The following is a 27,282-nucleotide window of genomic DNA, read 5'->3' on the forward strand; positions in this document are numbered from 1 at the left end:
GTTGACATTGTCTGGGGACTCAATGATGGCACCCAGTTTGCAATCATCAGCAAACTTTGTCAGCCATAGGCCTTTTGTTTCAGCCTGTACATCTGAGAAGTAGAGTCCAAACAATAGGGACCCCAGCACAGGTCCCTGTGGAACACCAGTTGTTACGGGTCTGCTGGTGAAGGTAGAGTCACCTATTTTGACAGTGTGCATTCTATCAGTGAGCTAATTTACAACTCACCTGACAATATACGGTTTAATCTCCAGCTGGGTAAGTTTATGAATGCTGCCTAAGTGGGGAATAATGTCAAAGGCCTTGGCCAGGTTCAGGTAGGCCATATGCACAGATTTACCTTTATTCAGGGTTTGGTGACTGTCTCAAAGAAGTCCACCAAGTTCAAGAGGCAGGATTTCTCTTTAACAAAGCCACACTAAGTCGAGTCAAGTGTTTGGAGGTCTCCTTTATCCTTGTTGATAAGGTCCATGTTTATTCTTTCCATAGGCTTGCAGATTAGGCTGGTCAGGCTTATGGATCTATAGTTCCCAGGGTCTATGGAAGTGCCTCCTTTATGTAATGGGATAACAGTTGCAGTTTTCCATTCAGCAGGTACAAAACCCGTGCTTAGACTGTGGTTAAAAAAGAGTACCCAGTGGTGCAGCTAGTTTCTGCTTTGATCCATTTAGAACGCAGCCTGAGATATTATCAGGTCTCATAGAGGCTGTGTTTTTGGCTTTGGAGAGAGCGTTTATATCCTGCTCCTTGGAGAGACTGGGTGGAGGGCAGGTGGTAGGGATGCTTTGGGGGATGTGGTGGGGACAGGGGGGGGGATATTTTCACTGAACCTGTCAGCTAGCATGTTAACTATTTCTGCTGGTTCACTATATGTGTTACCATTAACAACCAGTTCTGCGCAGATCTGGGTTTTTCATTTAAGATTCCTGATGTAGCCAAACAAGGCCTTATGGTTATCCTTAGTGAAGGAGGCTAATCTGGATTCATAATTAGCTTTAGAATGCCTTACAAGGTGTCTTATTTGTTTGTTTAAGGTGAGGAGGGAATGCTTAACAATTCAGAGACTGTTCCTTCCTGCTCTTGGACAGCAATTTCTTTCTGTTATCATATAACCTGTTAATGATGGCTGTCCACCAGACAGGATTGTTCTTTCTTGAGGATCTTGTTTGGATCCTATCCAGTATGGCTGAGTCAATACATTTGTATACATGCTTATACAAGGCATTGGTGTAACTCCCAGTATAGGTGTCCATGTCATCAGTGAGGGCAGGGGCTATGAAGCTATTAATGTCATCACGTATTAGACTGTAATTGGCTTTGGAGAAGTTTTTTAGTCTAGTTGCTGCTAATGGGGGGTTAGATGTTATCGTTACTTCTAATGAATCCATTTGGGATGTACCTCACAAGACACTTCCAACAGCTGGAGAGACCACAAAAGTACCTCACCAAGAGGATTACTGGCCTCAAACAGATGTCCTATGCAGCCCAACTGAAAAAACTCCGGCTGTACTCAGTTGCATATCGCTTACTCAGAGGTGATCTCTGCTTGACTTTCAAAGCCATGTCCAACTCAGAATTGATGGACATGCTCCACCTAAAGAAATCCAAGTCACTGCGAGCCACGCGCTCTAGTGAACTAAACCTCACCACAACAATAAATAGAACATGATGGAGGGATAGATTCCTGTCACAGAGACTACCCATGCTCTGGAACAAAATTCCAAACTACATTAGGCAGAGCCCCTCACTAACACTCTTCAAGAGAAACCTTGACGAGTAGATGGGTAACAGAAATTAAACCCCTGGGATCACTTCATTGGCTTTGCTTGACAGAGAATCAGTTAATTAATCAATGGGGTGGCAAAAGCCGACATACTCTGGCTAGGCTTATAAATGCCCTCGGGCAGATAGCCTAGTACCTACCTATGAACCTATGAACCTATGAGACTGATTTATGATCAGACCTCACTAGGGAGGGACACACACATGGAGTGGTGCATCGAACACCCATGTTAAAAGGCACCAGATCAAGAATGCTTGGGCCCTTTGTGGGGGTGTCAACCAACTGGTCCAGGGCATTGAAGATGATGACGTTCAAGAACCTTTGGCAAGTGTGTTAGTACCCATATAATTTACCCAATTTATGGATGCTTTGTTAAAGTCACCTAAAACCAAGGCATTTGGCTGCATCTTGAGTAATTTGGGTAGATCCAAGTATGCAGTGTGGGTATCCTGGTTCATGGAAGGGTTGTATAAATTGCAATAACTTGGAGAGGGGTCTTACCTACAGTCAACTGGATTTGGATTTGTTCAAGGGAATCATTTTGTTTAACTAATCTAGAGGTGTATTTATCTTTGATAAATTTTGATACTCCACTTCCTTTAGTTCTCTCACTTTCAGTTTGTGGTCTGAATGTGTGGAAGGCATTATAACCCAGCATGGCTGGGGTGCTTTCTGTGGCCTTAAACCAAGTCTCTGTGACTGCACAGATGTCAGGATCTTCTAAGTTGAGGACTGCTTCCAGTAAGTGCCGTTTTAGGTTTGGACTCCTAGCGTTTAGCAGCATAACCTTGAGGTTGCTTTTTGAAGATATTTTTAAGTCAGGAATTTTGTTGTTAGACATTGCCTAGAAAGGCACTATGGGGAAGGCAAGAACTTTAGCCAGTAACCAAAATCCCAGAGGTGACAGATGAAGACCATTTCTAGCAAAGCAGCTTGGTCTATCTACCGTGTCCTCCCAGGCTGAGTGGTACTGGATCTCCTTAGAATGACACCAGAAACTAAGGCAATTGTTGAAGTTAATCATTTTTTGTTTATATTGTAGTATCATCTTAGATGAAGGTAATAGGCTGCTCAAGGCTAAGAACAAATCTGCCTGAGACACATATTCAGAGAGCTCAGTCATGTCTCTCTTCATATGCTCCAGTGAGGTACATCTCAAGTCATTTACACCAAGAACTATGATGCAGTCGTAACAGTATTTGTTATGGAGAGACCTGAGTGCGCATGTGATCTGGTGAATCCTGGCACCTGACAGACAACTGACCGTAGCCTTCCCCTAGTGCTGCCCAGTAAGTGTGACATCTGTGTGTTTCACTATAGAGTTTCTTATGACCAAAAAATTGGGTTTAGATGTGCTTTGCCTTAGGGGCTTGTTTAGTGAGACATTTGTGCTTGTGGTTTTATGTGCATTAAGTGCTGTAGGTATTGTACTAGGTGTAGTATGCTTGTGTTTCGGAGGTCTCTGGTGTTTACGTAAATTTTTTTTGAGTGCTTCCACGTTTGATGTTTTATGTGTTGAGAGCGTGGTTTGTGCAGGAGGTAGAGTAGTGGATTGTCAGTGTACATGAGGCAGTTGCTAGAATGCCTCAGGATACCCATGTCAATCAGGCTGGCAGGAGAAACAGAGGAGAACTGACCATCCATAATACTAGGGGTAAATTTGCTTACTTTAATGAGGATTGATATGATTTAATCGGGGGCTTAATGCTGGGTCTGTTTTATTGGGGTTCTCAAAGGGCACGAGACTATTAGGGATTAGGAGATTTCAGTTAAAGTGGCAAATGCTGAAGAAAGCTCAGCTGAGGTGCTCTCCAAGCCACCTCGAAGAAGTGAAAGGCTAGCTGAAAAGGGTAGGAAGGGTGTCAACCAGGATTTTCAGCAGAACCCCGGGAGGCCCGGGGTTTGGGGACACAAACAGGCACCCAGGGCATGGACCCGCAGGTAGTGAATGAGGAAAGTTTTTTTGAAGTAACATTAAACACTTCAAACACAGAATTTGCTGTGGACCACATTAACAGTATTAAAGGCAATGGTATAGGGGGCCTTAATGACATGTGTACTATTTTAAGAAAGGATAACTTTGCCATTTATAATTACACGGACTTAGAACTGGATGACTGGGTGTTTGACGTGTTCACGCGTGGCTTGCAATTTGTGCCTTCTAGACCTATGAATCTTTCACAGTCCCTGGTTGAGTTAAAACTCTTTACCAGGGGTTTGAATTTAACACACTATTTTAAGGGGCAACAATTTATGGAGACAGGTCCAAGCCGCAGAAGTGTATTTAACCCCCCACTACACCCACTCATATCTTTTTGAGAATTTGGTGGAAAAGGATTTTAGGAAAATATCTATGGACAGAAAGACTTCATTAGCTGGCAACTTCTCTAAAGAAGGGTTCAACTTTATTAAACAGTTAAAGGACGAAAATGTAAGGATAATGAAGCCGGACAAAGGCGGAGGGTAGTGTTGATGTTTGCTGCAGACTATGAGGCTTACATTCATAACATGCTTCAAAATGATGGGCAATATTCAACAGTCTCACGAAATGAAGTCAATATTGCTCTAGCGCAAATCAACTACCATTTGTACGATTTATTGCTGCAAAATTCCATCAATGAGAAGCTCTACAATTATTTACATGTAGAAAAACCAAGGATACCGGTTTTGTTTGGCATCCCTAAAATTCATAAGGGAACTAACCCACCAGCATTCAGGCCAATAGTAGCAGGGGCAGGAGGAATCACGGAGCCCATCAGTAAATTTATTGATTGTTTGACTAAGAGATTCACCCCCCTGCTTACACATGTATGCAAGGACTCCTGGCACTTTCTGTGTGATTTTCCTACTACCAAGTTTTCTCCTGACCTGTTGCTGGTGACCATTGACATCAAGGATCTCTTTTCTAGCATTCCACATGATGAGGGTCTGGACTGGTTTGGTGAGTTTCTCACCAATGAAACTGATTTGAACAACAGACTAAGCAACTTGGTCATTGAATTCATGGAAATCGTATTACGTAACAACTTCATCTTTTTCAATGGAGAAATCTTCAAGCAAAGTAAAGGAGTAGCAATGGGGGCATCCTGTGCCACCTTTTATGCCAACTTGGTTCTTCACGTATGGGAGCACAAGTTTGTATTGATCCCCCCTTGGGAGCAACATCTACTACTCTACAGACGTTACCTTGATGACATCTGCATCTTGTGGCAAGGGTCTGAGGATGAGCTTTTGAGGTTTTTTGCTCACATCAATGCAAGTACCAATTTTCTGCAGTTCACTCACTCCACCGATCCAGACCAATTGCATTATTTGGATGTCACCATATACAAAAATTACTTGGAGAACAGTTTTCAATCTAAGCTGTATCGAAAACCTACTTTTTCCAACTCTGTTCTGCACTTTGAGAGTGCACATCCTTTTTCCAGAAAAAGGCATTGTCAAGGACAACTCATCAGGGCAAGCAGGATTTGCAGTGGACATGACGACTACATGGCAGAGGTCAGGTTTTGGAAAGTCTGTTCTTAGAAAGGGCTATCCTCTGGACCTCTTCAAAAGCCTGGTCGAGGAGGTAAATTCCAAAAGAGGAACTGTCTATCCACCCCTTCTGGGTAAGGGAACGGGCATACCAGCCAGCTCTGTTCCCGTTATCAACAATGAATTTAAGAACAGTTTTATCTACACCTACTCTTTGCACTCAAGGGAAATGGAGGAATCTGTAAGAAAGTACTGGCCTGTACTTGCCCTCTTTGAAGAGTTTAAGGGGCTATTGCCTGACCAACCTTCATTTGTAAGGAGAAGGGGTACCAATCTCAAGGAAATGTTTGAGAAAAAGCAGAACATTACAAGGAAAACTAACCCAGCAAGAAAGGGAACATTTAAATGTGGGGCATGTAGCCAATGCCATGCCATCTTGGAAGAAAAAAGTATCACCATTCCATCCAGAAGGTTTAAAATCTACCCTGCAGGCCATTTCACATGTGGTAGCAAGGGAGTGGTCTATTTAGGCTTCTGCACCACATGCAGCAGTTTCTATGTAGGCAAAACGGAAAGGGAATTCCATAGCGGATATACGAGCATTTTATGATATAAACAAAAGAAGGAAACCAACGCTTTTATAAGCACTCCTGACCTGTCCAAACATAAAACTGAAATTTATGGTACTGGAGCAAGTTAAGCCTGATGCCAGGGGGGGTGACTGGGAATCAACTTTAGAATATCGAGAACTCCTCTGGCAATTAAAGTTAGATGCTGGGAGAACCCCTGGGCTTAACGGTTTGATCAGTATCAAGCCGCTATTGAAACTAAGAAGGGCAAGACTTTAGTTTGACATTCCCCACACAATTACTTATGGCAAGTACTCATACACATGGGCATGATTTTCACTTAATGCTACACTATACAAAGTCTATGTTAAGGAAAGACCTATTGTACAGCATAGTTTAACTTGGTTAAGATATAGTGTTCTTTTTCCAGCAGGGTTGTCAACAAGACCAAGAAAAGGAAAATATTGTCATACCCATACTAGGCATTAGCCTTATATTATACTTACATGAACAACAGTTGGTACGTCAAGTCACTCCATCTTATCCCAGTTTTCAAAAGAAGTGCAACTTTTTGCACAAAGCAAATTTTATTACAAAGTAAACACTATGGTAACAGTGCACAATGTTTTGTTTATTTTTAAGCTATTAGCATTTTTAGTAGTGACAGATGCATTCATGCATTATTTTAAGCAATCTATTATATTTTTTTATATATTTTGTTTTAAAGGAATTTTTAAGCATGTGGAATAGTGCACAGTCTCTTTAAAATGTTAATTGGTAGTGCTTTCTAATTAACCTAGGATTTTCAAGGTATATAAGACACCTGATTCAACAGCATGGTGTCACTTGATAAAGCTCAGAATTCCTCTGAGCGAAAGCGCTTGTGTGTTATTATTCTGTGGTTCTGAATAAAGGAATTATTTGAATTCGTTTGGTGCCTACCTGGATTTACTGAATCTGCCTTGGTGAACTTACAACAAGCTGTTCCATTTCCGTGCTCTCCAAGCAGCTAAGCGCAATTTAAGGGACTCCTTAGCTTGAGCACGGGCAGCTTCTAAGGGAAAATAAATTTATTTTTATTTATTTTATTTTACATTTGTTTACCGGGAGAGTCTGACCGGGCATAAAACCTTTTTTCAGTGGAGGCCCAGGGATAAAAGCTCCATTGTTAGTAGACTATTATGTTAGTAGAAAGAAAATCCTATAATACAATAAAGAAAAAAAAATAGTAACAGACATTCATAACAGTAAAAAGACTAAAACAGAATAAACTGGTCAAGTGGGAGACAAGACCAATAATCTTATATAACAATTCTACTAGAAGACAGTTCTTACAGTAATAGCAGGTAGTGACATTGTATACAATGAGAGTGCAATTACGATACTTAGTCTTACATACAGTAGCATAGCAAACTGAAGACTTATAATCTGATAGATATTAACAGCACAGTAAATCTACTTTAGCTTTTGTGTCTATAACTGCAAAGGGTTACCTCCACTGCACAGTGCTGCATGAAGGTGCAGTATGTGCAAACAGATGCCTCAGATTGCTCAGATGAAGATAGTAGAGCAGTGGCTGGTCGCCAAACTCTGTGGAGCTGTGTTAAAACAGGCACAGACCCACACAAATGTGGGGCTTATGTAGCAAAAGAGCCCTGTTTTAAAACAAGTTAAGCAATTTTCAAACAAGCTGGCTGATGAAATTGCCCAATACAGATCCTTATTCCAACAATCTCCATTTCAGATGGGTTCTTTGCTACACTCTGCTGTCACCAGGGTGAAGGGAGCTCTCTTAAAGTAAGATGGCTAGTTTTAGTGCTCAGATAATGCCAGACAGTCTAGATTTGGCAAATTTGAATCTAACCTGTGCTATAAAATACACAAGTACAAGAAAACACAAAGTGCATGAAAAAAGGCAGACTATCCCAGTCAACATAAAATGCACCTATAGACCCACATAAATTCTCCGATTTATACAAAGACAAATGATAATTGCTTATTGTAACTGACAAATTAGGAGGAAGGCACATTCTGTAATATCATAAAATATTGTGCTGTTTGCATAGCTCCCAACAAATCAGGGACAGATCTCGAGAATCAGGGACAAATCCAGAAATAATCAAAATATTAGCATTATTAACTTGCAACATTGACAGAATAAGAGATTGTGAATTAATATACATTTTTGTAGTGAAAGAAGTGAAGAACTGTAATTATACAACCCCCCATTAATATTCCAAAACATGCACGCTGATTGGTCAGCGTGCACGTTGTAAATCAAAGACTTATACTAATGGAAAAAGGTCCAGTCTGCCAGACTTTTTCCATTAGTATGTCTTTTTTTTTTTTTTTAGACAGCAATGGAAAACGGAAGAGCTCCATTGCTGTTATCTCGCTATGTTAAATGAGTTTCACATAGAGAGATATCTTAAAAAAAGCAACGGAGATCTTCCTTTGCTTTTTTTTAAAGCTATCTCGCTATGTTAAACTCTTAACATAGCGAGACAAGTTTTTAAAGGCAACGGAGATCTTCCTTTTTCCATTGCTTCCACACACACAGTTCTGATGTACTGCGTAACCATACGCATGCGCAGTACATCAGAACTGCCGCAGAATACTGTACAGCTGTGGAAGGGCAGCAAGGAGGCATTACACAATGCCATTATTTAAGAAAACTAAGTATTTTAATTTAATAATAATGTCATTGTATAATAGCAATAACCCACTTCTGGGTGTGGGTAATGCTGGATTTACCCATGGTTGTCTTTGTTTGGCCACTCTGGCTTCGCCCTTGCGACCAAACCACACCAACCATGGGTAAATTCAGCATTAGCGACACCCAGACGTGGGTTATTGCTTAATTATACAATGACCCCCCCCCATTAATATTCCAAAACGTGCACACTGATTGGTCAGCGTGCACGTTGTAAATCAGAGTTATAGTAATGGAAAAAGGTCTGGTCACCCAGACTTTTTCCATTAGTATAGCTCTTTTTTTACAGCAACGGAGAACGCAAGATCTCCATTGCTGTTTAGACACTGTCTCGCTATGTTAAAGGAGTTTAACATAGCGAGACAGCTTTAAAAAAGTAACAGAGATCTTCCTATCTCAGTTGCTTTTTTTAAAGGTGTCTCGCTATGTTAAATGGGTTTAACATAGCGAGACAGCTTTAAAAAAGCAACGGATATTCTCTGTTGCTTTTTTAAAGCTGTCTCTCTATGTTTTTAAAGCTGTCTCTCTATGTTAAACTCCTTTAACATAGCGAGACAGTTTGTAAAAAGCAACGGAGATCTTGCTTTCTCCGTTGCTTTTGCCCACAGCTCTGATGTACTGCGTAAGCATACGCATGCGCAGTACATCAGAACTGCCGCAGAATACCAGACAGCTGCGGAAGGGCTGCAAGGAGGCATTATACAATGCCATTATTTAAGAAAAATAATTATTTTTTTCTTAAATAATGTCATTGTATAATTGCAATGACCCACTTCTGGGTGTGGGTAATGCTGGATTTACCCACGGTTGTCTTTGTTTGGCCACTCGGGCTTCGCCCTCGTGACCAAACCACACCAACTGTGGGTAAATCCAGCATTACCCACACCCAGGCGTGGGTTATTGCTATATTAAAACCACACCAACCATGGGTAAATCCAGCAGGCGTGGGTTATTGCTATATTATTTTAGGGTTACCACCTGTCCCACTTTGAGAGGGACAGTCCCTCTTTGGGCAGTTGTGTCATGACAAAAAATATTAAAAAGGGTAAATGTCCTGAGATTGTAGGACATAATTATGTCCCATATTTTATGTAATAGTTCCATAAAATAGTTATTTCTGTATTTAAAAGACCTAAATGTTACAAGAAACATAATAAGCAACTAAACTGCTACAAGAATAAGCTTTTATTTAGGAAAAAAAGTTAAGTTTTGTCCTTTGTACTGACCGTGGGTATGTGTCGGCCTGTAAAATCTGATGTGTGTCCCGAAAATGTCCCACTTTGGCCATTTGAAAAGGTGGCAACCCTATATTTTTGCCATTGTTTGTCAAGTGCAATTCTCCAACTGTTTTCCGAAAGAGAGGGAGTCAAAATGAAGGACTCACAACTTACTAGCCTCCACTCCATTACATGGCCAGATGTAGACTACTCGCTCACTCTTTAGGAAATGTTATTTACAGTAAGCGCCACTACTTAATCAACTTCTCAAATAACTAGCTCTTACTTTTAAAGGGTAACCTATTCTTTCAGCACTGTTTGAAATTATTGAAATATGACAATGAAATATAGTACGGGAAGGAAAATGAAAAATGATGCCAACATGTGTTGGTTGTAAAATTAAAGCTAGACTAAGGAACATTTAAGAAGCTCCATTTGGCAAAGGCATTGTTGGACAAAAAAAAACCCATTATTACGAGGGTAAGAAATCAGTAATGCCTTATTAAAATCGATCTACCGAAGACACTCACTGGCGTGAAGCAATCTTACCTTTCTATTGGTTATGGTTTTAGTGTCGTCCCGAACATGTGCGCATGCGCGTTTCATGCATGCCGGCGGAGAGTAGTCGGCGAAGGGTGAATGAAGTTCGTTGGAACACCTCTGCTGTGGGTGCGACAAGTGATACCGTGTAAATGGAACCAGAGCACGAAGCGCAGGTGGAGGAGTGCAGGTATCCATTGTATTTTTTCTTACTGCTTTCAACAGAAGCTTCTGGTACGGTATCTATGTGTCATGTTATTTTTGTTGTACAAGGAAATATGATCGCATCTGTCACGTCTTTCTCAGCGGCTGTTCCACGGACGAGAAAGAAGCCAGTGCTTTGCAAAGTTTTGCACGTCTGAAGCGATTGTCTACTGAGGCGTACACACTTTGTGTTGTTTTCTTTTACTTTAGGACACAGACCCTTTTTTTGCATTTTTAGCATGTTGTGTGGTAGGAGAGCTTTACAGTAAATATAAGTTTTCACTGTGGCGTCTAGCCTAAAGTTTTAAAGAGTAGTTTCTTACTTTGGTAGGGGCTGTTTTATTAGTCTCAAGTCGAGACCTGTCTGTACAGCCTTGAAAATTACACAACCGTGGCCGATCGGTTTGAGAAATCTCATGTGAAATATATAATGGTCATAAAGATGCCCTGTAGACAAAATGGATACACTTTTTTGGTGCTAGAATGATCTGATCCTTAACATTTTTATGCATGTTTTTCTACGTTTCTTTTTCTGTATTTTTGTTATCCAGTGTAGAGTACTAATCCATGTGGATTACAGTTTCTCGGTTTTTAGATGCTCGAAGCTGGACATTCATTATGGTAATGTGAGGTTATACAGGACAGATCATACCCGCAACTAGTGCAGATGACAAAACTTAATCCTTTGCACAAAGGCTTGTAGAAATGTAGTTGTTTCTTTGGTTTCATATAATATTAATAATAATTTGACGCAAATCCATCCATCCACTATCCCTTTCCCCATTTAGCACATGTGGTCAGGGTGCCACTTCATCAGTGACAATCATCTAGACCCAAGATTTACACCTACCCCTGCCGCGGTAGTTCTTCCACACCTTCGCATTCGCACACACACACACACAGCCAATTTAGAGTGTCCATTACACAACTTGATGTAATTATTACTTGGAAAACAATTGCCCTAAATCTAAGGACATTTGCCATTTTCGTGTTTTTCTCGCAGGACGCAAATGCACAAATAGCAACTGTCTTGCATAAAGAGGGACATGTAATAACCATAAGCGTAATCATTTTAGTGTCATATAGGGTGCCAGAGTTATATACAAGCAATGTGAGTAATATTAGTACAGTTCATAAACATTAGAGGTAAGTATATTTTAGGTTTTAGTACAGAATTACAATATAGGAAGTACAGTGTTTATTAAGAGGAGCACATATTAAATGCCATGTTTTACAGTATGTACTCAAATTATTAAAAGATGGGAGGAAAAAGCAAAAAGGTTTATTTTAGTTTGTATAAAGTGGAGGAGAGTTGAAGAGAGAGTGATGGAGTGAGTTGTGAAAGGGGAAAAGGAAGAAAGAGATGAGGTTAGGCCAGGGAGAGACTGGGGAGTGAGTCTTATTGTATAATGCTCTGAACAGTGTTTTATTGCCAAAGATTAAGGGTGTCATCAGGTTATGTGTGAATCCCATGACACCTGATATAGACTAGACCATGTATGTAAAAAGTGTTATGTTATTGAATTCTTCCATAGCTTGTTTAAATTAAAATGACTCCAGCTGAACAGCATACCAGTGAGAAAGTGGGCCAACTGTTTTGGACCAACTGTTTTGATTCGGTAACATGCAACATATTTTATGCCCATTTTGAAATTGCCTGATGGCTTGTTTCAAAACTGCACATATTTTAGCAGTGAATTGGTTTGGAATTTATGGCAGCTATATTTTATAAGCTGCGCATGTTCTGCAAGTTTTACTACTTGTTAGGTTGGCTAGATTATAAACTCTCACTGTTAAGCTATGTGTGTCCTACATTTTGTCTATTCATTTTCAGTGACATGTAACATTCACTTTTGTAAAGACTTGAGATTCATACGTCACAAAATAGCAAATAAATGTTCATATTGCACAATAAGCTATATGGAGAGAGGGGTAGCAGGAGATTAACATGTGTTGTCTTGAAGAGAGTGCCTTTAGTAAATCTGCTATGTCCAAGTGGGCACATCTTAATAGAAACATATGAAAACAATAGGATACCATGCAAAGATGCAAGGAAGATGTAAGGCAGTATTATTTCACAGAAACAGCAGTGTATAGTTGAACAGCCTTGTAGAGGTAGTGTGGCAGAATTCAAGGATACATAATGCAGAAGGCAATTCTTATGTGGATTGGGAAACAAAAGAAATAACTCAATTAAATTGGCCATCCAAATTGAAAAACTAGTACCTGATTTGAGTTCACAACCACCAAGAAAAGTCCAAGTATCACAAAAACCACCTTAGAACAGGCCAGATGAAACACCAAACTTTTTTTAATAAAAGGCCAAACAAATGCTCAAGTGAATGCTCTAGTGCCTCTGCACACGCATGCCTTTAATAGAGTACCTGACTTGAGTTATTTGCATTCTGACTTAAACATGTTAAAGAAAATAAAATGTCATAAGCTTTCCAGATCAGAAATCTCTAAGAAACATCCTGAAGTTGTTTATGTGATAGTAACAGTTGTGGAAAGCTAATTTATGTTTATAATTTTTGTGCTGCTTATTGTTATAAGGTGCTTTATTTGTATCATGCATGGCAGATATACTGCCTAAATGTTGCTTTTTTTCATTTGCTGAAAAAAAAAGTTTTCATTTCCAGGGCTGTGCTTGAAACGGGGGGGGGGGGGGGTTGCAAGGTTCAGTTCACTGTACTGAACTTAAAATAAAGTAAAATTGTCCAGAGTGCTAGTGGCACATTCTGGCCAAGAACAGTGGTATTCCTGGAAATCTATATTGTTTTTTTTTTCTTTGTTTCTTATTGGCTTTGAATTCATAATCTATGAATATATATTTACTTATGTTGTGTCTTTCGGCATTTCCCGGTTAGGGGTCGCCACAGCGGAACTCAGGTCCGCTAATGATTGGTAGTTAATTTTACGTGCCGAGTTACCAGCCCTGACGCACAGCCTTCAATGAAAGTATGCCCATTCACGCATGTCTCCACGCAGAAGACGCTCTAGCTGAGAATCGAACCGGACAGCGTCTTACTGTGAGGCGACAATACTTATAATGATTAAAAACAAAGCTTTTGATTCTGGCCAGCAAGTTTGCATCTGTTAATTGTAGTGTGTTCTGTGCACCTTGGATATGTGTACTGTAGTTCCTCAGGGGACTTTTTTGTATATGCAGGATAACTTGGTAGCAGACCTGACTTATCCTGTCTCTGTCAGCAGCTCATTTTGTGTGACATCGCTTAGTGATGCCTCACAAACTAGCCTAATTGGTGATGTTATGTGGTGCTAGTCAGCTGTACTATGCAAGTATTTATGCACTTTGACCTTTTGAACTTTATTACCACAATATGCTGCAAGGCACAGGTTCCAGTTTTAACCAGCACTTTCTGTAGTATGTAATATCCAAGTACAGTTTAGCAGAACATATTCTAAACTACGTCAAAGAGAACACAACTACGTAAGAGCTAAACAAAAAAGTAGTAGCAATTGACTGTAGGTAGGTAGCTGTTTAAATAATAAAGGTACTACTTTTTTTGTATAATTTATTTTGTTTTTAGTTAGCAGATGCCTGTTAGCAGTCTGAATTCAGACTGTGAAAATAAGCTAAGGCAATCAACTGGCCTGATCAGGATAATCAACTGTCCATTTCCCCTAAAAATTGCAGATTACGTGTACTTTTTTTCTAATTTTTCTTTTCTATGTTACACATAATTATAATAGTTTAAAAATAGAAGCAGTCAAAATTCTGCAAAACAAGTTTTTCTGTTGGTAATGAAGATAAAACGTTCTTTGCTCTGTGTTGGGAGTGTGACTTATCCTGCAGAATCCAGTGTTCAGCATTATGTGTTCCATGTCTATTTATTTATTTATCTATCAGTTTGGTAAGTCCACAGATCACCTGTGGCCCAGTGTCAATGCAGAGCATATAAAGCTGAAATAGTTAGAGATATGCTTCCAGAAAGAGAGCAGACACTAGCAAAATGCAAACATAATGCGGACAGCAGCCAAAGTAAACAGAAGTAATGAAACTGGCATTTATTATCTATGCATACTTCTCAACTACTTTGATTTAAATGTAGTATTCTGACCTGTACCCTTAGATTTAGTCATGTTCATCTTAGGTATGTTCATTTTTATCATAGTGATAGATGTGTTTAAATGTGCTAACACTATTAAAAAACTGAAGTAGGCAGATAAAAAAATATTTCTCATCACTAACTTTTTGTGCTCAAATATGCAAAAAACTCGTACTCTGAAAATATGAAATTGATCTTGTTTACAACTTTCTGATATGGGTTTAAAGCATAATTCTGTGATTTTAATTCTCAGAGGTTGAGTGGTATGTATATACATTCAATATAAAGGATAGTGTAAGCATTGTAACACAAGTTTCCCTACAGCATCGTTCCATTGGCTTCTCTTTTTGTGCCCATTTGATCCATTTGTTCATCTATCAAGGTCCTGTGGACCATTTGTTTCTGAGTGGACGTGAGAGACAGGTGTTAGGGAGCTGGTCAAGCTGTAGATCCTGCAGACTGCCCTATCTTCACCCCCTCAGCAATTTGCATGTCCCACTATAGCTGCATTGCAAGGTTCATATCCACTGACTTGGCTTGAAAGCCATGCAGTGTTTTCTGAATTCTAATTTTTGTGTTTACTGACTCCAGCATTCAAGTCCCATCTAAATGAAGTCCCTCTCATCAATGACCATTCCAAATTGGGGTCCAGTAAGTCATTTCCTCTAAATGAATGAAACTGATTTTTCAGTTGCTATGTAGCAATTAGTTGTGTGCAGTTATTTAAGTGCATTATTTTCAGCAACGTTGTACAAAACGTATGGCAGCTGTGGCCATTATTGGAAACCAGTGTGTCTACTCTACTAATGATAAGATAAATCTGCCAGGTTTGTAGTGTTTTGCAGCGTGCTTATGCTTGTGGCAGAGTGAAGGGCTACTAATGATACACTGTTGTCTGACTTTGGCAAGAAAACAGTTTTTGACAATGATTTTTTTTTTTTTTAAAATGACAGGAGCGAGCAAGTATATCAGAAATGTTACAGTCGCAGTAAATTGGCTGAAGTAGTACTTTGAAAACTGCTGTTTCAGTTATATTCTTTAAAAGACGGCGGGATCTAGAAAATGCCCTGGTACTTTTTGAGTGACATTTGACTGATGGTATTATTTAGTCAGTTGCTTATTTCCAATTTTTGCGAAATTAGCCAGTTTTTTTGTTGTTTCAAAAACTATCACTGCAGATTTACTGGGATTAATGGATAATTTAGTCCATTAAATCCAGTGCCAGAGGGAAATTAAATATGACTTTAGAGAATTAAAAGAATTCACCACAAAATCTCCGGTTCCACCAATAAGCGCTAGTTACCCCAGTGACCACAAGGATACGATTCTTCACAAACGGTTTATTTAATCCACATAACGCCAATGAGACAAAACGAATAACACAGACTAGGACAACGATTCAGTACTGAAAAAAATTCAAGTACAAAGCGCAGGTACTGACTTAACACCACATAAAGAACGTGTAACAAAATAAAACGCCAAAAAACTACTAGAGTTTAGGTCTTCTTCAGAACTGATGAATGATACCTGTCTTACAATTTAAATAAGTTCTTTGGCGCCAAAAAGTTACAATAAAAGCGTGGTCCGCTGTTGTTTGAACAAAAACAGAAACAAAAACATAGCGCAACCTTTGCAACATATAAACATGTTGAACAATTCTAAATAATAAACATAAGTGATTATAATTGTATTGTTACCTAAAATTAATAAAAATTAATAAAAAATAAGAAAACAGACACTGCTGACTAATTTAAAAACTCGTACTGTCCATGTAATATAGAGGGATAAAAACTGGATGTAGTTTCTAATACCATGCTAGTCAAAATGAATGAATATAACTATAAAAAGTGTGTATGATCTTACTGTCAATTCAACAATCTGATTAAATAAACTTAAATGATTGCGTAACTAGTAGTTAAAATGTTAAAATATATCAGGAACCTCGTCCATGTTCTGTTATTAAATAAAAACGACTCAGTAAAGTATGAAAATAGTGAAAAAATTGAATATTCAATATACTGAAGATGAGTGCAAAATCATGTTTAAAAAATGTAATATGAAAAAGTTTATATAAATAATATATAAATAGTATGTATAAATAAATATATGTAAAATATCTAAAATTCATTGCTATGCATCTACTCAGTATGTGAATTATAAAATATTAAATTACTTCTAGAAGCCAATTAAGAATAAATTAAAACATACATTGTTGTAATAATGTTTAAGTCATAATAATTAGTATAAATACCATTACTTAGTGATGAATTTACTATAAACATAAATTATAAATACATAGTAATTATTCTAAAAATAAGTTGAGTGTAATTGAATATCATATTGATAAGAAGTAATGTTTCAAGTGTATCAAAAGTACAATTCCAACCAATATACTAATCCTAACATTAAACTAAATTCAGTTATACCATATCATGTACTACTACTTAATCTAAAATAGTAACGATTTTATAGAAATGCTATCGTTTAATCCTGGTGAGCTGGTGGCATCAAGAAAAATTTGCCACCATGATTCTCTAAATGCCAATAATCCCCTAAAATCTCCTCCCCTAGGATCATTAGAGACAATCTCTAAAATTGCAAATTGGAATGTGTGTTGTTCTCCTGATGTCTCAATATGTCTGTACAAAGCATTAGTTGTATCCCTAGTCCTGATACTGTATATATGATCGTAAATCCGTTTTTTCAAGCAGCGTTCTGTTCTACCGACGTAAAACGCCGTGCAAGCCCTACACTTGGCTAAATAAATTACCTGCTTGGTGTTGCAGTTACCCTCTTTACACACAATTAAACTTTTGTGTCCATTATTTAATGATATTTTGTCGTCACTAGACATATATTTGCAGTAATTGCAAAATCCACATTTTCTACCTACACTATTCTTAGGTATATTTGGATTTTCACCTCTTTTACCTTTTTGATGTTCCAATAATTTTTTCAAGTTTTGTCCCATCCTATAAACAAATTTCGGTTTAGTACCCAAGACTTTAACCAAACTCTGTTCACTGCTAATCAAATACCAGAATTTGTAAATAATCTTCTTGACATTGTCTACCCCGATGTAAAAGGGTATAATACAAGCTCTCTGAAATCGGGGATTAACACCGTCATTGTTAAGGATGGGATTGTTCTGAATTTCTCCCGAACCTAATAATGCTTTGTATTTCATACCCCAGTGTTCGACAATGTAGGACACTACATCTTCCATCATATGTGGGGGATATCCTCTTTGACTAAAAAATTCTTTTATTTGTAAAAGCTCTTTATGCAAGTCATCCAATTCTGATACCATTCTGGCTGCTCGAATGCATTGACCTTTGAAAACATTATATTTGACATTAGGAGGATGACAACTGGAATAGTCAAGGTAATTGTTAGAAAATGTGGATTTTCTATAAATTTTAGAACTCACTTTCCCTTCATCATGTGTTATATAAGTGTCAAGATATGGCAAACCTTTTGAATCAAAAGAATGTGTGAATTTCAAGTAATCACTGCTGTTGTTGATGAACTCAATAAATTCTAATAATATGTCTTCACCTCCTTGCCATAAAATGTAAATATCGTCCAAAAATCTTGAATAATATTTGACATATTGATAGTATATGCTCTTAAATAACACATTGTCCTCCCAATTCAACATAACCATGTTAGCATAAATGGGGGCACATGCTGCCCCCATTGCAACACCTCTGATCTGTCTAAAGAGCTCACCTTCAAAGTAAATAAAGTTATTTTCTAATACTAAGGACATCATTTCGGCAATCAAACATATAGTGTCCCATTCTAAGTCAGTGTGTCTCATCAGACTGTTTGTAAATGCTTCCAATCCTTCCTCTTTAGGGATGCATGAAAAAAGATCAATCACATCAATTGTGACTATAAGTTTGGGGCTGCTACTACCAGTATCAGACACTGGGTACTGGGAAAGAAAGCACCAAGAATCTTTAACCATGTGCGGTATAAAGGAATATATATTTTTAAGCATTATATCTATGAATTTCCCTATTTGAAAAGTTTTAGAATAACTACCCGATACAATGGGTCTCAATGGGGGGGTCTTTTGTGTCTTTGTGTGTCTTAGGAATGCCTACCATAGTGGCTAATTTGGGATGAATTACCTTAATAAACTTGTATATTTCATCAGTGATTCTTCCATCTAATAAATATTCTTCAATGTAAGAATCTAATCTTTGGTATGCTATATGTAGCTCATTCCAAGAAATTGTTTCATAATTGCCTGTAGAATACAATATATCATATATTTTCTGAATATAAGTCATGTTATCATATATAGCAATGCCCCCCACCCCCCTATCGGGTTTCATTATTCTAATGGAACTATCTTCTTTTAAAGCATATAATAATGTAATTTCATCTTGCGTCAGATTGTCATATTCCTTCGCCCTTTTCAAATGGTTATATTCACTATATATTTCTCTGGTTACTACTTTGTCAAAAATGTCAATAGTGGGGTGATTTGGTGGTGTAAATTTACTCTTAATAGTAAAAGACGGACATGTTTTGTGACCCCCACCATTATTATTATTGGTAATCTTGTCCTTGTATAAAACTTCTAAATTGATTTTCCTGATATATTTCTTGAAATCTATTAATACATCAGTAAGTTTAAATTTAGGGTTAGGAATGTACTTCATACCCTTCTCAAATAACCTAAAATGTACTTTATCAATATGCAAATCAGAATAATTATAAATATTAAAATCACGATAAGAATAAATATTCCCTTTAATTGAAATTTCATTATTATCTAAAACAGTGCACTGATCAGATCTACCGTTACATGTATCAGAAGATGTGATAACTGAGAATTCTTCATTGTTTTGATACTTAATCAGAGCTAATGGTAGGGTTTCCTCTCCCAATGATTCCCCCGTTAATATGTCTTTTGATACATTTTCAGATATGGTGGATTTTTGTCCCTCGGATGTTTCTGAAAACCCTGTGCATTAGTGTGTTCACTATACTCTTCATAATCTTGATAGTCACCCCCTTCATATTTGGCCACTTGATTATAAGGGTTCCCCTTATTATTGTGTTCTCCCATAGAATAGTAACGTTTCTTGGGCCACACATAGGCCAATTGTTGTTGGTACTGATCCTTATCCCTCATCATTTTGTCATTTTTGCGTTTACATAGGGTAGATGCCCATTTTCCAGCTTCAATATATTGTTTGTTATACAATTTCTCCCAATCCTTAAATAATAAATCATTCACAATCATAGTATATATTTTACATATATTTATTTATACATACTATTTATATAAACTTTTTCATATTACATTTTTTAAACATGATTTTGCACTCATCTTCAGTATATTGAATATTCAATTTTTTCACTATTTTCATACTTTACTGAGTCATTTTTATTTAATAACAGAACATGGACGAGGTTCCTGATATATTTTAACATTTTAACTACTAGTTACGCAATCATTTAAGTTTATTTAATCAGATTGTTGAATTGACAGTAAGATCATACACACTTTTTATAGTTATATTCATTCATTTTGACTAGCATGGTATTAGAAACTACATCCAGTTTTTATCCTTCTATATTACATGGACAGTACGAGTTTTTAAATTAGTCAGCAGTGTCTGTTTTCTTATTTTTTATTAATTTTTATTAATTTTAGGTAACAATACAATTATAATCACTTATGTTTATTATTTAGAATTGTTCAACATGTTTATATGTTGCAAAGGTTGCGCTATGTTTTTGTTTCTGTTTTTGTTCAAACAACAGCGGACCACGCTTTGATTGTAACACTGTATCTTTAAAGAGTAACCAACTTTTTGGCGCCGAAGAACTTATTTAAATTGTAAGACAGGTATCATTCATCAGTTCTGAAGAAGACCAGTTAATCTGGTTGAAAGCGCTAAACTCTAGTAGTTTTTTGGCGTTTTATTTTGTTACACGTTCTTTATGTGGTGTTAAGTCAGTACCTGCACTTTGTACTTGAATTCTTTTCAGTACTGAATCGTTGTCCTAGTCTGTGTTATTCGTTTTGTCTCATTGGCGTTATGTGGATTAAATAAACCGTTTGTGAAGAATCGTATCCTTGTGGTCACTGGGGTAACTAGCGCTTATTGGTGGAACCGGAGACTTTGTGGTGAACTATTGATTTTTCTACTTTTTCTGATGTAGAATTAAAAGAATTGTCTGAGCTCACTGACAACAGGTCATCAGTTCTCAACCTTCCATCTCTAAAATGTGGAGCACTACGTCTTGTAATGTGGAGCAAACAGGTAAAATGTGGAACAGTTACTAACAGTTTGCTATCAGCTTCATCTTGGAAGCCCACAGGATGGTTAAAATGAGTTACTTTATACTCATATACTGTTATTTTGATTAATCATTATGGTTCAATAGTATTTGGCATGGATGTCAATTAAAACTTTATACCCGTAGATTTTTTTTTTTATGAATTAATATGATTCAGTAGTATTATTTGCCATGGATATCAGTTAAAACAATTCTTAATGGTGAACGTGAGACAGACCCTTTCAAAGAGGGACTGAGAGGTACTTGGATTTGTTAAGACTCATAATGTGGAATGTTCATCATAATGAGGTACACTTGGGAGACATGTTAGTATACATGGGAGAATTTAAAGTGGGTGTGTCTTGTTTTAAATCTGTCAAATAAGCAAGTAGACAATTGGCCTTGTACTTCCAGTCTGATTCAGTTGATTTACATTTTCTGTGCTTCTTATCTGCTTCTTATCTGCAGTGCGACGGAAGAGACTGCACAGTACAAGACCTGTAATGACATTGCCTTTTACAGGTAAGAAATCACAATTCTTCACTTTCTACATTGCAGTATTAAATTTCTTTTAAGCGTTAACTTATTTTAAAAGCTTTCTCTTGTTTGATATTAAGGTTTGCATTTAACGTTCATTCAAGGATAAATTGATAATACATTGCGTGCATAGTATATACCATATCAGGCATCTGTCTAGCCTTCCTTCTTCCACTTCTGCACATTGTATTTTTTGCTTGTGGTTACATTGCTAACTGCAAATGTTTTACTGAGTGAAGTTTCTTTTTTCTTTGCGTGCAGTCCTGACATGTAGTGTGTGTTAGTGCAGCAGGTCATATATGTTGGATGGCCAAAATACATAAATAAATAAATAGTACTACCAGAACAGTGTTTACTTATAGAGCATTGGGATGTGGAGAAAGTCTGTGGAAAAGTGGAATACCAGTACTGTCAAAAGTAAGCTTGCAAATAATGGCAGACTTGCACCCTTGTCAGAAGAGCTTCATAGACAAGTATTGTTTAACTTTTGAAAGGAAATACTGTTTTTCTAACTTCCTGTTATACATACCCTCTCTACTGTGTTAGACCAAAATGTTGGTGCTTTCATGGTGTGTAACAGCTTCAGTTATGGGACCTTGTGCTTTCCTGAAGGCAGGATGCGGCCTGTAAGTATAGTATGTAATAATTTGTCAAAAAAAATATCAGGCACATATGTTAAATTATTGGTCTACAGACCTATGGAACTCCTTCCAAATAATTTTTGTTTAAGGTTCTGTTGTCGCTCTTCTCCTTAAGGCTGGGCATAAAAGGTACCACCTTGAGTGTCACCTGAAAATGGGTGGGATCTGTCATGTCAACAAAATTGAGAGCGCAGTGGTGCAGCGGTTAGTGTTGTCACCTCACAGCAAGAAGTTCTCCGGTTTGATTCTCTGATGGGGTACCTTCTATGTGGAGTCTGCATGTCCTTCCTGTGTTCACTTGGGTTTCCTCCGGGTGCTCCAGTGTCCTCCCACATTCCAAAGACATGTGCCTGGAATGCTTCTCCCCTGGCCTCCACTGAAAATGGGCTCTGTCCCAGTCGGACTTTCCCAGTAAACAAATATTAAATAAAAAAATAAATAAATAAAAATTAGGTAAGAAAATGAAACTGTAGCAGATTCAAATTAATCTAAACTGGTCTGATAATAGAGTAATCTCAACTGTTGCTGTTTACAGGTATATGTAAGTTCTTATCTTTATTTACCAGAAAGGAGCCAAGCAGCCAAAGGTGAAAGTAAAGCAATAAATAAGTGCCAGAGAGTGGTGTTTTGTTATTCTCCTCCATAAAGTTCTGTCTTGAGGCTTTTTTTATTAAAAGGAATAATCATTCTCGTCATTTACAGTGCAGGTGCTGGTTAAACAACAGAATTTTTAAAGATATGTACATGTGTTAAAGTGAATACACAAAGCATAAAAATTGATTTTTGACAAATTGTTCTAAAGAAATGGGAAGTTTAAATGCCTATAGCTTTGTACAGTAAAAAAAAAAAAAAACTTTCCAGAAAATTCTAAAAGATACAAAGGTTGGAACTTTTCAGTAAGTCAAGCTGACCTCTTTTTTTATCTGATAGAAGACAATAACCTGAAACGTAAAAGTTGGAACTTCCTTTTTAAAACTATGTAGTTAAGTATTCTCTTTTCAGAAACTATTGGATTGCATTTCATTTTTTGTATTTTTTTCTTAGTTATCTTGAAATGTGTTCTGTAGAGGGGAAAAAAAAACACAGAAAAAATTAAGTGAGATTTTGTTTCATCAGCAGTAACTTACTTTTCATGGTAAGCTAAAGTGATGACTCGGACAGAAAATGAGACTGTTCATTTGTAAGAGAGTCATAAGAATGGCAAGCAGAGGGTGAAAATTGATAGGACTGGGGACACATGGTCTCATCTTCAGGTTCCAGGTGGTCTGCTTCACATGGTTCTTTGTTGTTTGTGTCTAAATGTTCAGTGCTATGTCTCATGAAAATAATTAATTGGCTGCAGCTGTCATATTTATGTGGATGGAAATCAGGGCCTTGTGTGCACACACACATGCATGTATGTTTCTGTATGTGAATGAGATAGATGGAGCTAGATTTATGAATGAAATAAATGAGTTTAAAGAGTGTTGGTCACGAGACCACAGAGTCCAGGAAGTGTATTGGAAAGAAACAATGAAAATTTTGCAGATTAAGTTAATTACAGTGGTTATAAGTGAATATATGTCCTTGTACTGACATTGCATTATTCTCCTCCGCCAGGCGTCAGAAGCTGTTGAAATCTGGGAATTGTTTATTTCATGCCAGACTTGACACTCTGTCCCTATCTGGAAATGAAGCCAAATTCCAGATTTTTAATGCTGACACAAAGGTAAGGAAGGATATGTTCTTGATTTTTTTAACATCCTGGTCTGAAAAAATGGCAAGTTTAAAAATACCTATAACATTGTACGGTAAAAAAAGAAACTTTTTAGAAAATGCAAAAGAAGACTTGTCAGTAAGGATAACCTGTCTGACTGCTACAAGACAGCAACCTAAAATGTAGAAGTTGGACCTTCCTTTTTATCCTTATATAACAGCTGCAAGCCCCTGTAATGTGAAGAGCAATTAATTTTTGCACCCCATAATTGTGAAAGTTTTTGGGCCATTAGAAAACTGTAATGGGGAGGCAGGGGTAGTGTCTCCTTAAATAAGTTGAAGCCTAACTGCACTGCTGTTGTGCTAGGCCCTGTGTTGTACGAAGGAGAAAAGAGTAAAAAGAGGAACAGATTGTGCAAGCTTACCAGTTTGACTTGTATTTGACATTTTACTGCATTTATTCCATCAGTCACATAACAAAATGAAATTCTAGTGCCAGATGTGGTGTTGTGGTTAGCTAACCGACTGGTGCAGAGGTTGAGCAGTAATTGTCTGATCTCTTCTTGTTGGGGGGGGTATGCCTGCTTATGGCCTGTGGTGGAGGCTACAGTTCCTAGTTGAGTCAGAATAGTGCAGGGGAACACATGATGATCATTTGTAATATGGGGGGGGGGGGGGTGCGGAAGTGGAATCGTGCTTCTGAATCATATTGATGTCATTGTGTGTTCTGTGTGACATTTGAGAAAAAAAGAGGTAGAATAAAATAACAACTTCCTGTCAACAGTCCAGATGACACCACATTGGAGAAACCCGATCTATCTTTCCACTGATTACTGTGGAGAGATGTGACCATGTTACGGATGGAATACGGAGTAAAAGTAGGATGTAACATTGTTACACCTTTTAAAAAATAAAAAAAATTACCCTGACAGAATTGGTGTTTGTACTCCCTCCGCTTACCATAACCCAACCTTTGTACAGCTGCTGTCCTTCAGTATTCCGAGTTCATACCTTAAAATCCCTTATGTCCACAGATTTAAAAAAAAGTTTGAAATATGCTCACAAGTGTCTGGAACAACATTTAGACAGTGGTGGCATATCAGCATCACTACAATGTTACTTACATGTAGACATGATGCATTTCCACAGTAGGTTGAACAAAAAATTCCTCTTAACAAAGAATCACAACATCACTTGCATGTACACAGTCACATGGATGCACACGATGCTTTTCTTCACTAGGTTGACCAAAGCAGAATAAAACATTCATTTTTATAGACTTGTTTAAATGTTTGTTGGATTTATCCACTCAGGTGATAGTTCTGGATAAATCCAAGTTTACGTACGTTTTTCTCAGACTTTTGTTTTAGTAATATCACAGTAGATATGAGAAACTTTGTAAATTTATTTATGAATTGATTTGTTGATTCAGTAAATGAACTTATCTACAGACAATTTTCAGCCATGATGTGATACACAAGGGCAGTGGTAAGTCAGTGTTGCCAATAAACCATCATGCCTTTGTGAGGTGGCAGGAAACTAGAGTATATGGAAAATTCACAGACCTTGACCAGAGTTTAGGATTGAATGAAAAAAAAAATCTGTAGCTATGAGACAAATGTCTTACCATTAAGTCTCCAGGTCTGCCAAATTAACATTAACAGTGTAACTGAATCATGAGTTAAAGGTTTCAGAGACAGAAGGCAGGCCTACAGGTATGAAAGCTGCTAAAGGTTCTGTGTCTTTGTTGCTCACTCAGACAGAGAAAAATGTGTCCATTTGTTCTGGTAAGGCTTTTGTATAGTTTGACTCTTAGAGGTGGACTAATGAACTCTGTCCACTTGGAGAACACAGGATAAGTAGGTGTCGGTGGAAAAGAAAGCCAGGCTGCCAGTTTGAAGATATGGTAGTGTGGGTCATATTTACATAAAGGGTGAGGCAACAGTGTCTTGAAAGCACACAGACAGAAGTGACTGCTGAAACAGAAGATGAATCAAAAGGGTCATAATCACTGTGGTTCTGACGAGTTTTGCTTTCTGGTGGAATTTTTCTCAGGAGGAAAAATGATAAAGAGGTTCATTTGGCTATCCATTTATATTAGGACATTCTTCACCTGAACCTATGGGGAAAAGGGGGGCTGAGAAAAAAGAAATTGGAAAATTTGGCATTTGTTGGAGAGGCAAATATGCCACACAGAGGAATGCCCCATAGACAAACATATAACTCAGTGACCATTTAGGAAATATCATAAAACAGAGGGTATGTTTGTCTACTAGATAATTCGTATTATCTAGGGTATAGTTCTTTGCTAAAAAGTGGGGAGAGCAGATAGTCTGCTGTCACATTCCCATACCCTTTCAAGGGGGGTAGATATGCAGTTGTCCTTTTTTGTTGATATACCCGAAAACAGCCATGCTGTTCAACTGAATAGAGAGAAATCTGTGTGACAGGGGGTCCTGAAATGACAATAGTATCTTTTTCATGACACTGTTGTGCATATGAGACTTCATAAGCAGTCGGGAACCCTAAACATTCTGCCTGTACAGCAGATGCAAACATGGTGACTCACAGTTCCATGCATTAATAGGCCTAACTGTTTCAAAGTGCAAGGAGTATAGTGAAATCTCTTTATTCTGGTTTGTCTCTTACAGGTTTAGAGATAAGTACTAGGCTAGCTGTCCTTGCAGGTCATTTTAAGCCTAGCCATTTTTCCTTTTTGTGCTCAAAATAACCTATCCCATTTGGTTATGGATTGGCCTTACCCGTTCCATTGTCGATAATTATATATTACCCCTAATGAGAATAACTGGGATTATACCATGTAGAATTTTAACATTTAGTAATTACATCTGTCTATTAGTAGTACAGGGGCAGTCTTGGGCTACATTTTCTGTTTCCCATAAATAGACCTAAGTTGCAGTTGAAAGTAGACATGTTTAAAGTTTGTTTTATGTAGTTGGAGAGTCTCTTGTTCCATAGGTTCATAGCTAGGTACTAGGCTATTGGCGCTAGGGCCTATATTAGCGTAGCCAAACGGTACCCTGGCTTTTGCTACCCAAGAAAATTATTTTCCTGTGCCCCTGTCAAACAGAGCCACAGAATTGATCCCCAGGGTGAATTTCCTATCTCCATTCCAATCATCAAGATTTTTCTTGAAGAGTGCTAATGAGGAGCTTTGCTTGATATAGATAGGTAGTTTGTTCCAGAGTATAGGAAGTCTCTGGGACAGGAATCTATCCCTCCAGCATGTTCTGTTTATTGTGGTGACAAGGTTTAGGTCCCTATAGTGTGTAGCTCGGAGTGATTGGGATTTCTTTAAGTGGAGCATGTCCAACAGCTCTGGGTTTGACATAGCTTTGTATGTTAGACAGAGATCGCCTCTGAGTAGGCAACAGTATCTCTGCAAAATATACCTGCCTCTCCCAACTGTTCTGTTGATGTTGTGGAAGAAGGTTAGATCCCTAGACTGAGTATCTCTAATGCCATTTGACTTGCTGATGTGTGGTAAATACATCAGTAGTGAGTCTGA

At 37.8% G+C, this 27,282-nt stretch overlaps 1 protein-coding gene across 1 annotated transcript in view; it reads left to right on the forward strand.

The window, feature by feature from the left end:
- The first annotated feature begins 10,377 nt into the window (after window positions 1–10,377).
- The window catches only part of GANC (glucosidase alpha, neutral C), a 981,067-nt gene continuing 964,162 nt past the window's right edge, over window positions 10,378–27,282 (forward strand). Inside the window, exons 1-3 of the mRNA XM_044074070.1 lie at window positions 10,378–10,490; window positions 21,349–21,402; window positions 23,658–23,766. Coding sequence (XP_043930005.1) covers window positions 10,453–10,490; window positions 21,349–21,402; window positions 23,658–23,766 — 201 coding nt within the window. The 5' untranslated portion in view covers window positions 10,378–10,452. The remainder of the gene's footprint in view (window positions 10,491–21,348; window positions 21,403–23,657; window positions 23,767–27,282) is intronic.

Source organism: Protopterus annectens, chromosome 6.part0, assembly GCF_019279795.1.
Source record: "Protopterus annectens isolate FY-2018-M chromosome 6.part0, PAN1.0, whole genome shotgun sequence".
In the NCBI taxonomy this organism is placed as follows: domain Eukaryota; kingdom Metazoa; phylum Chordata; order Ceratodontiformes; family Protopteridae; genus Protopterus; species Protopterus annectens.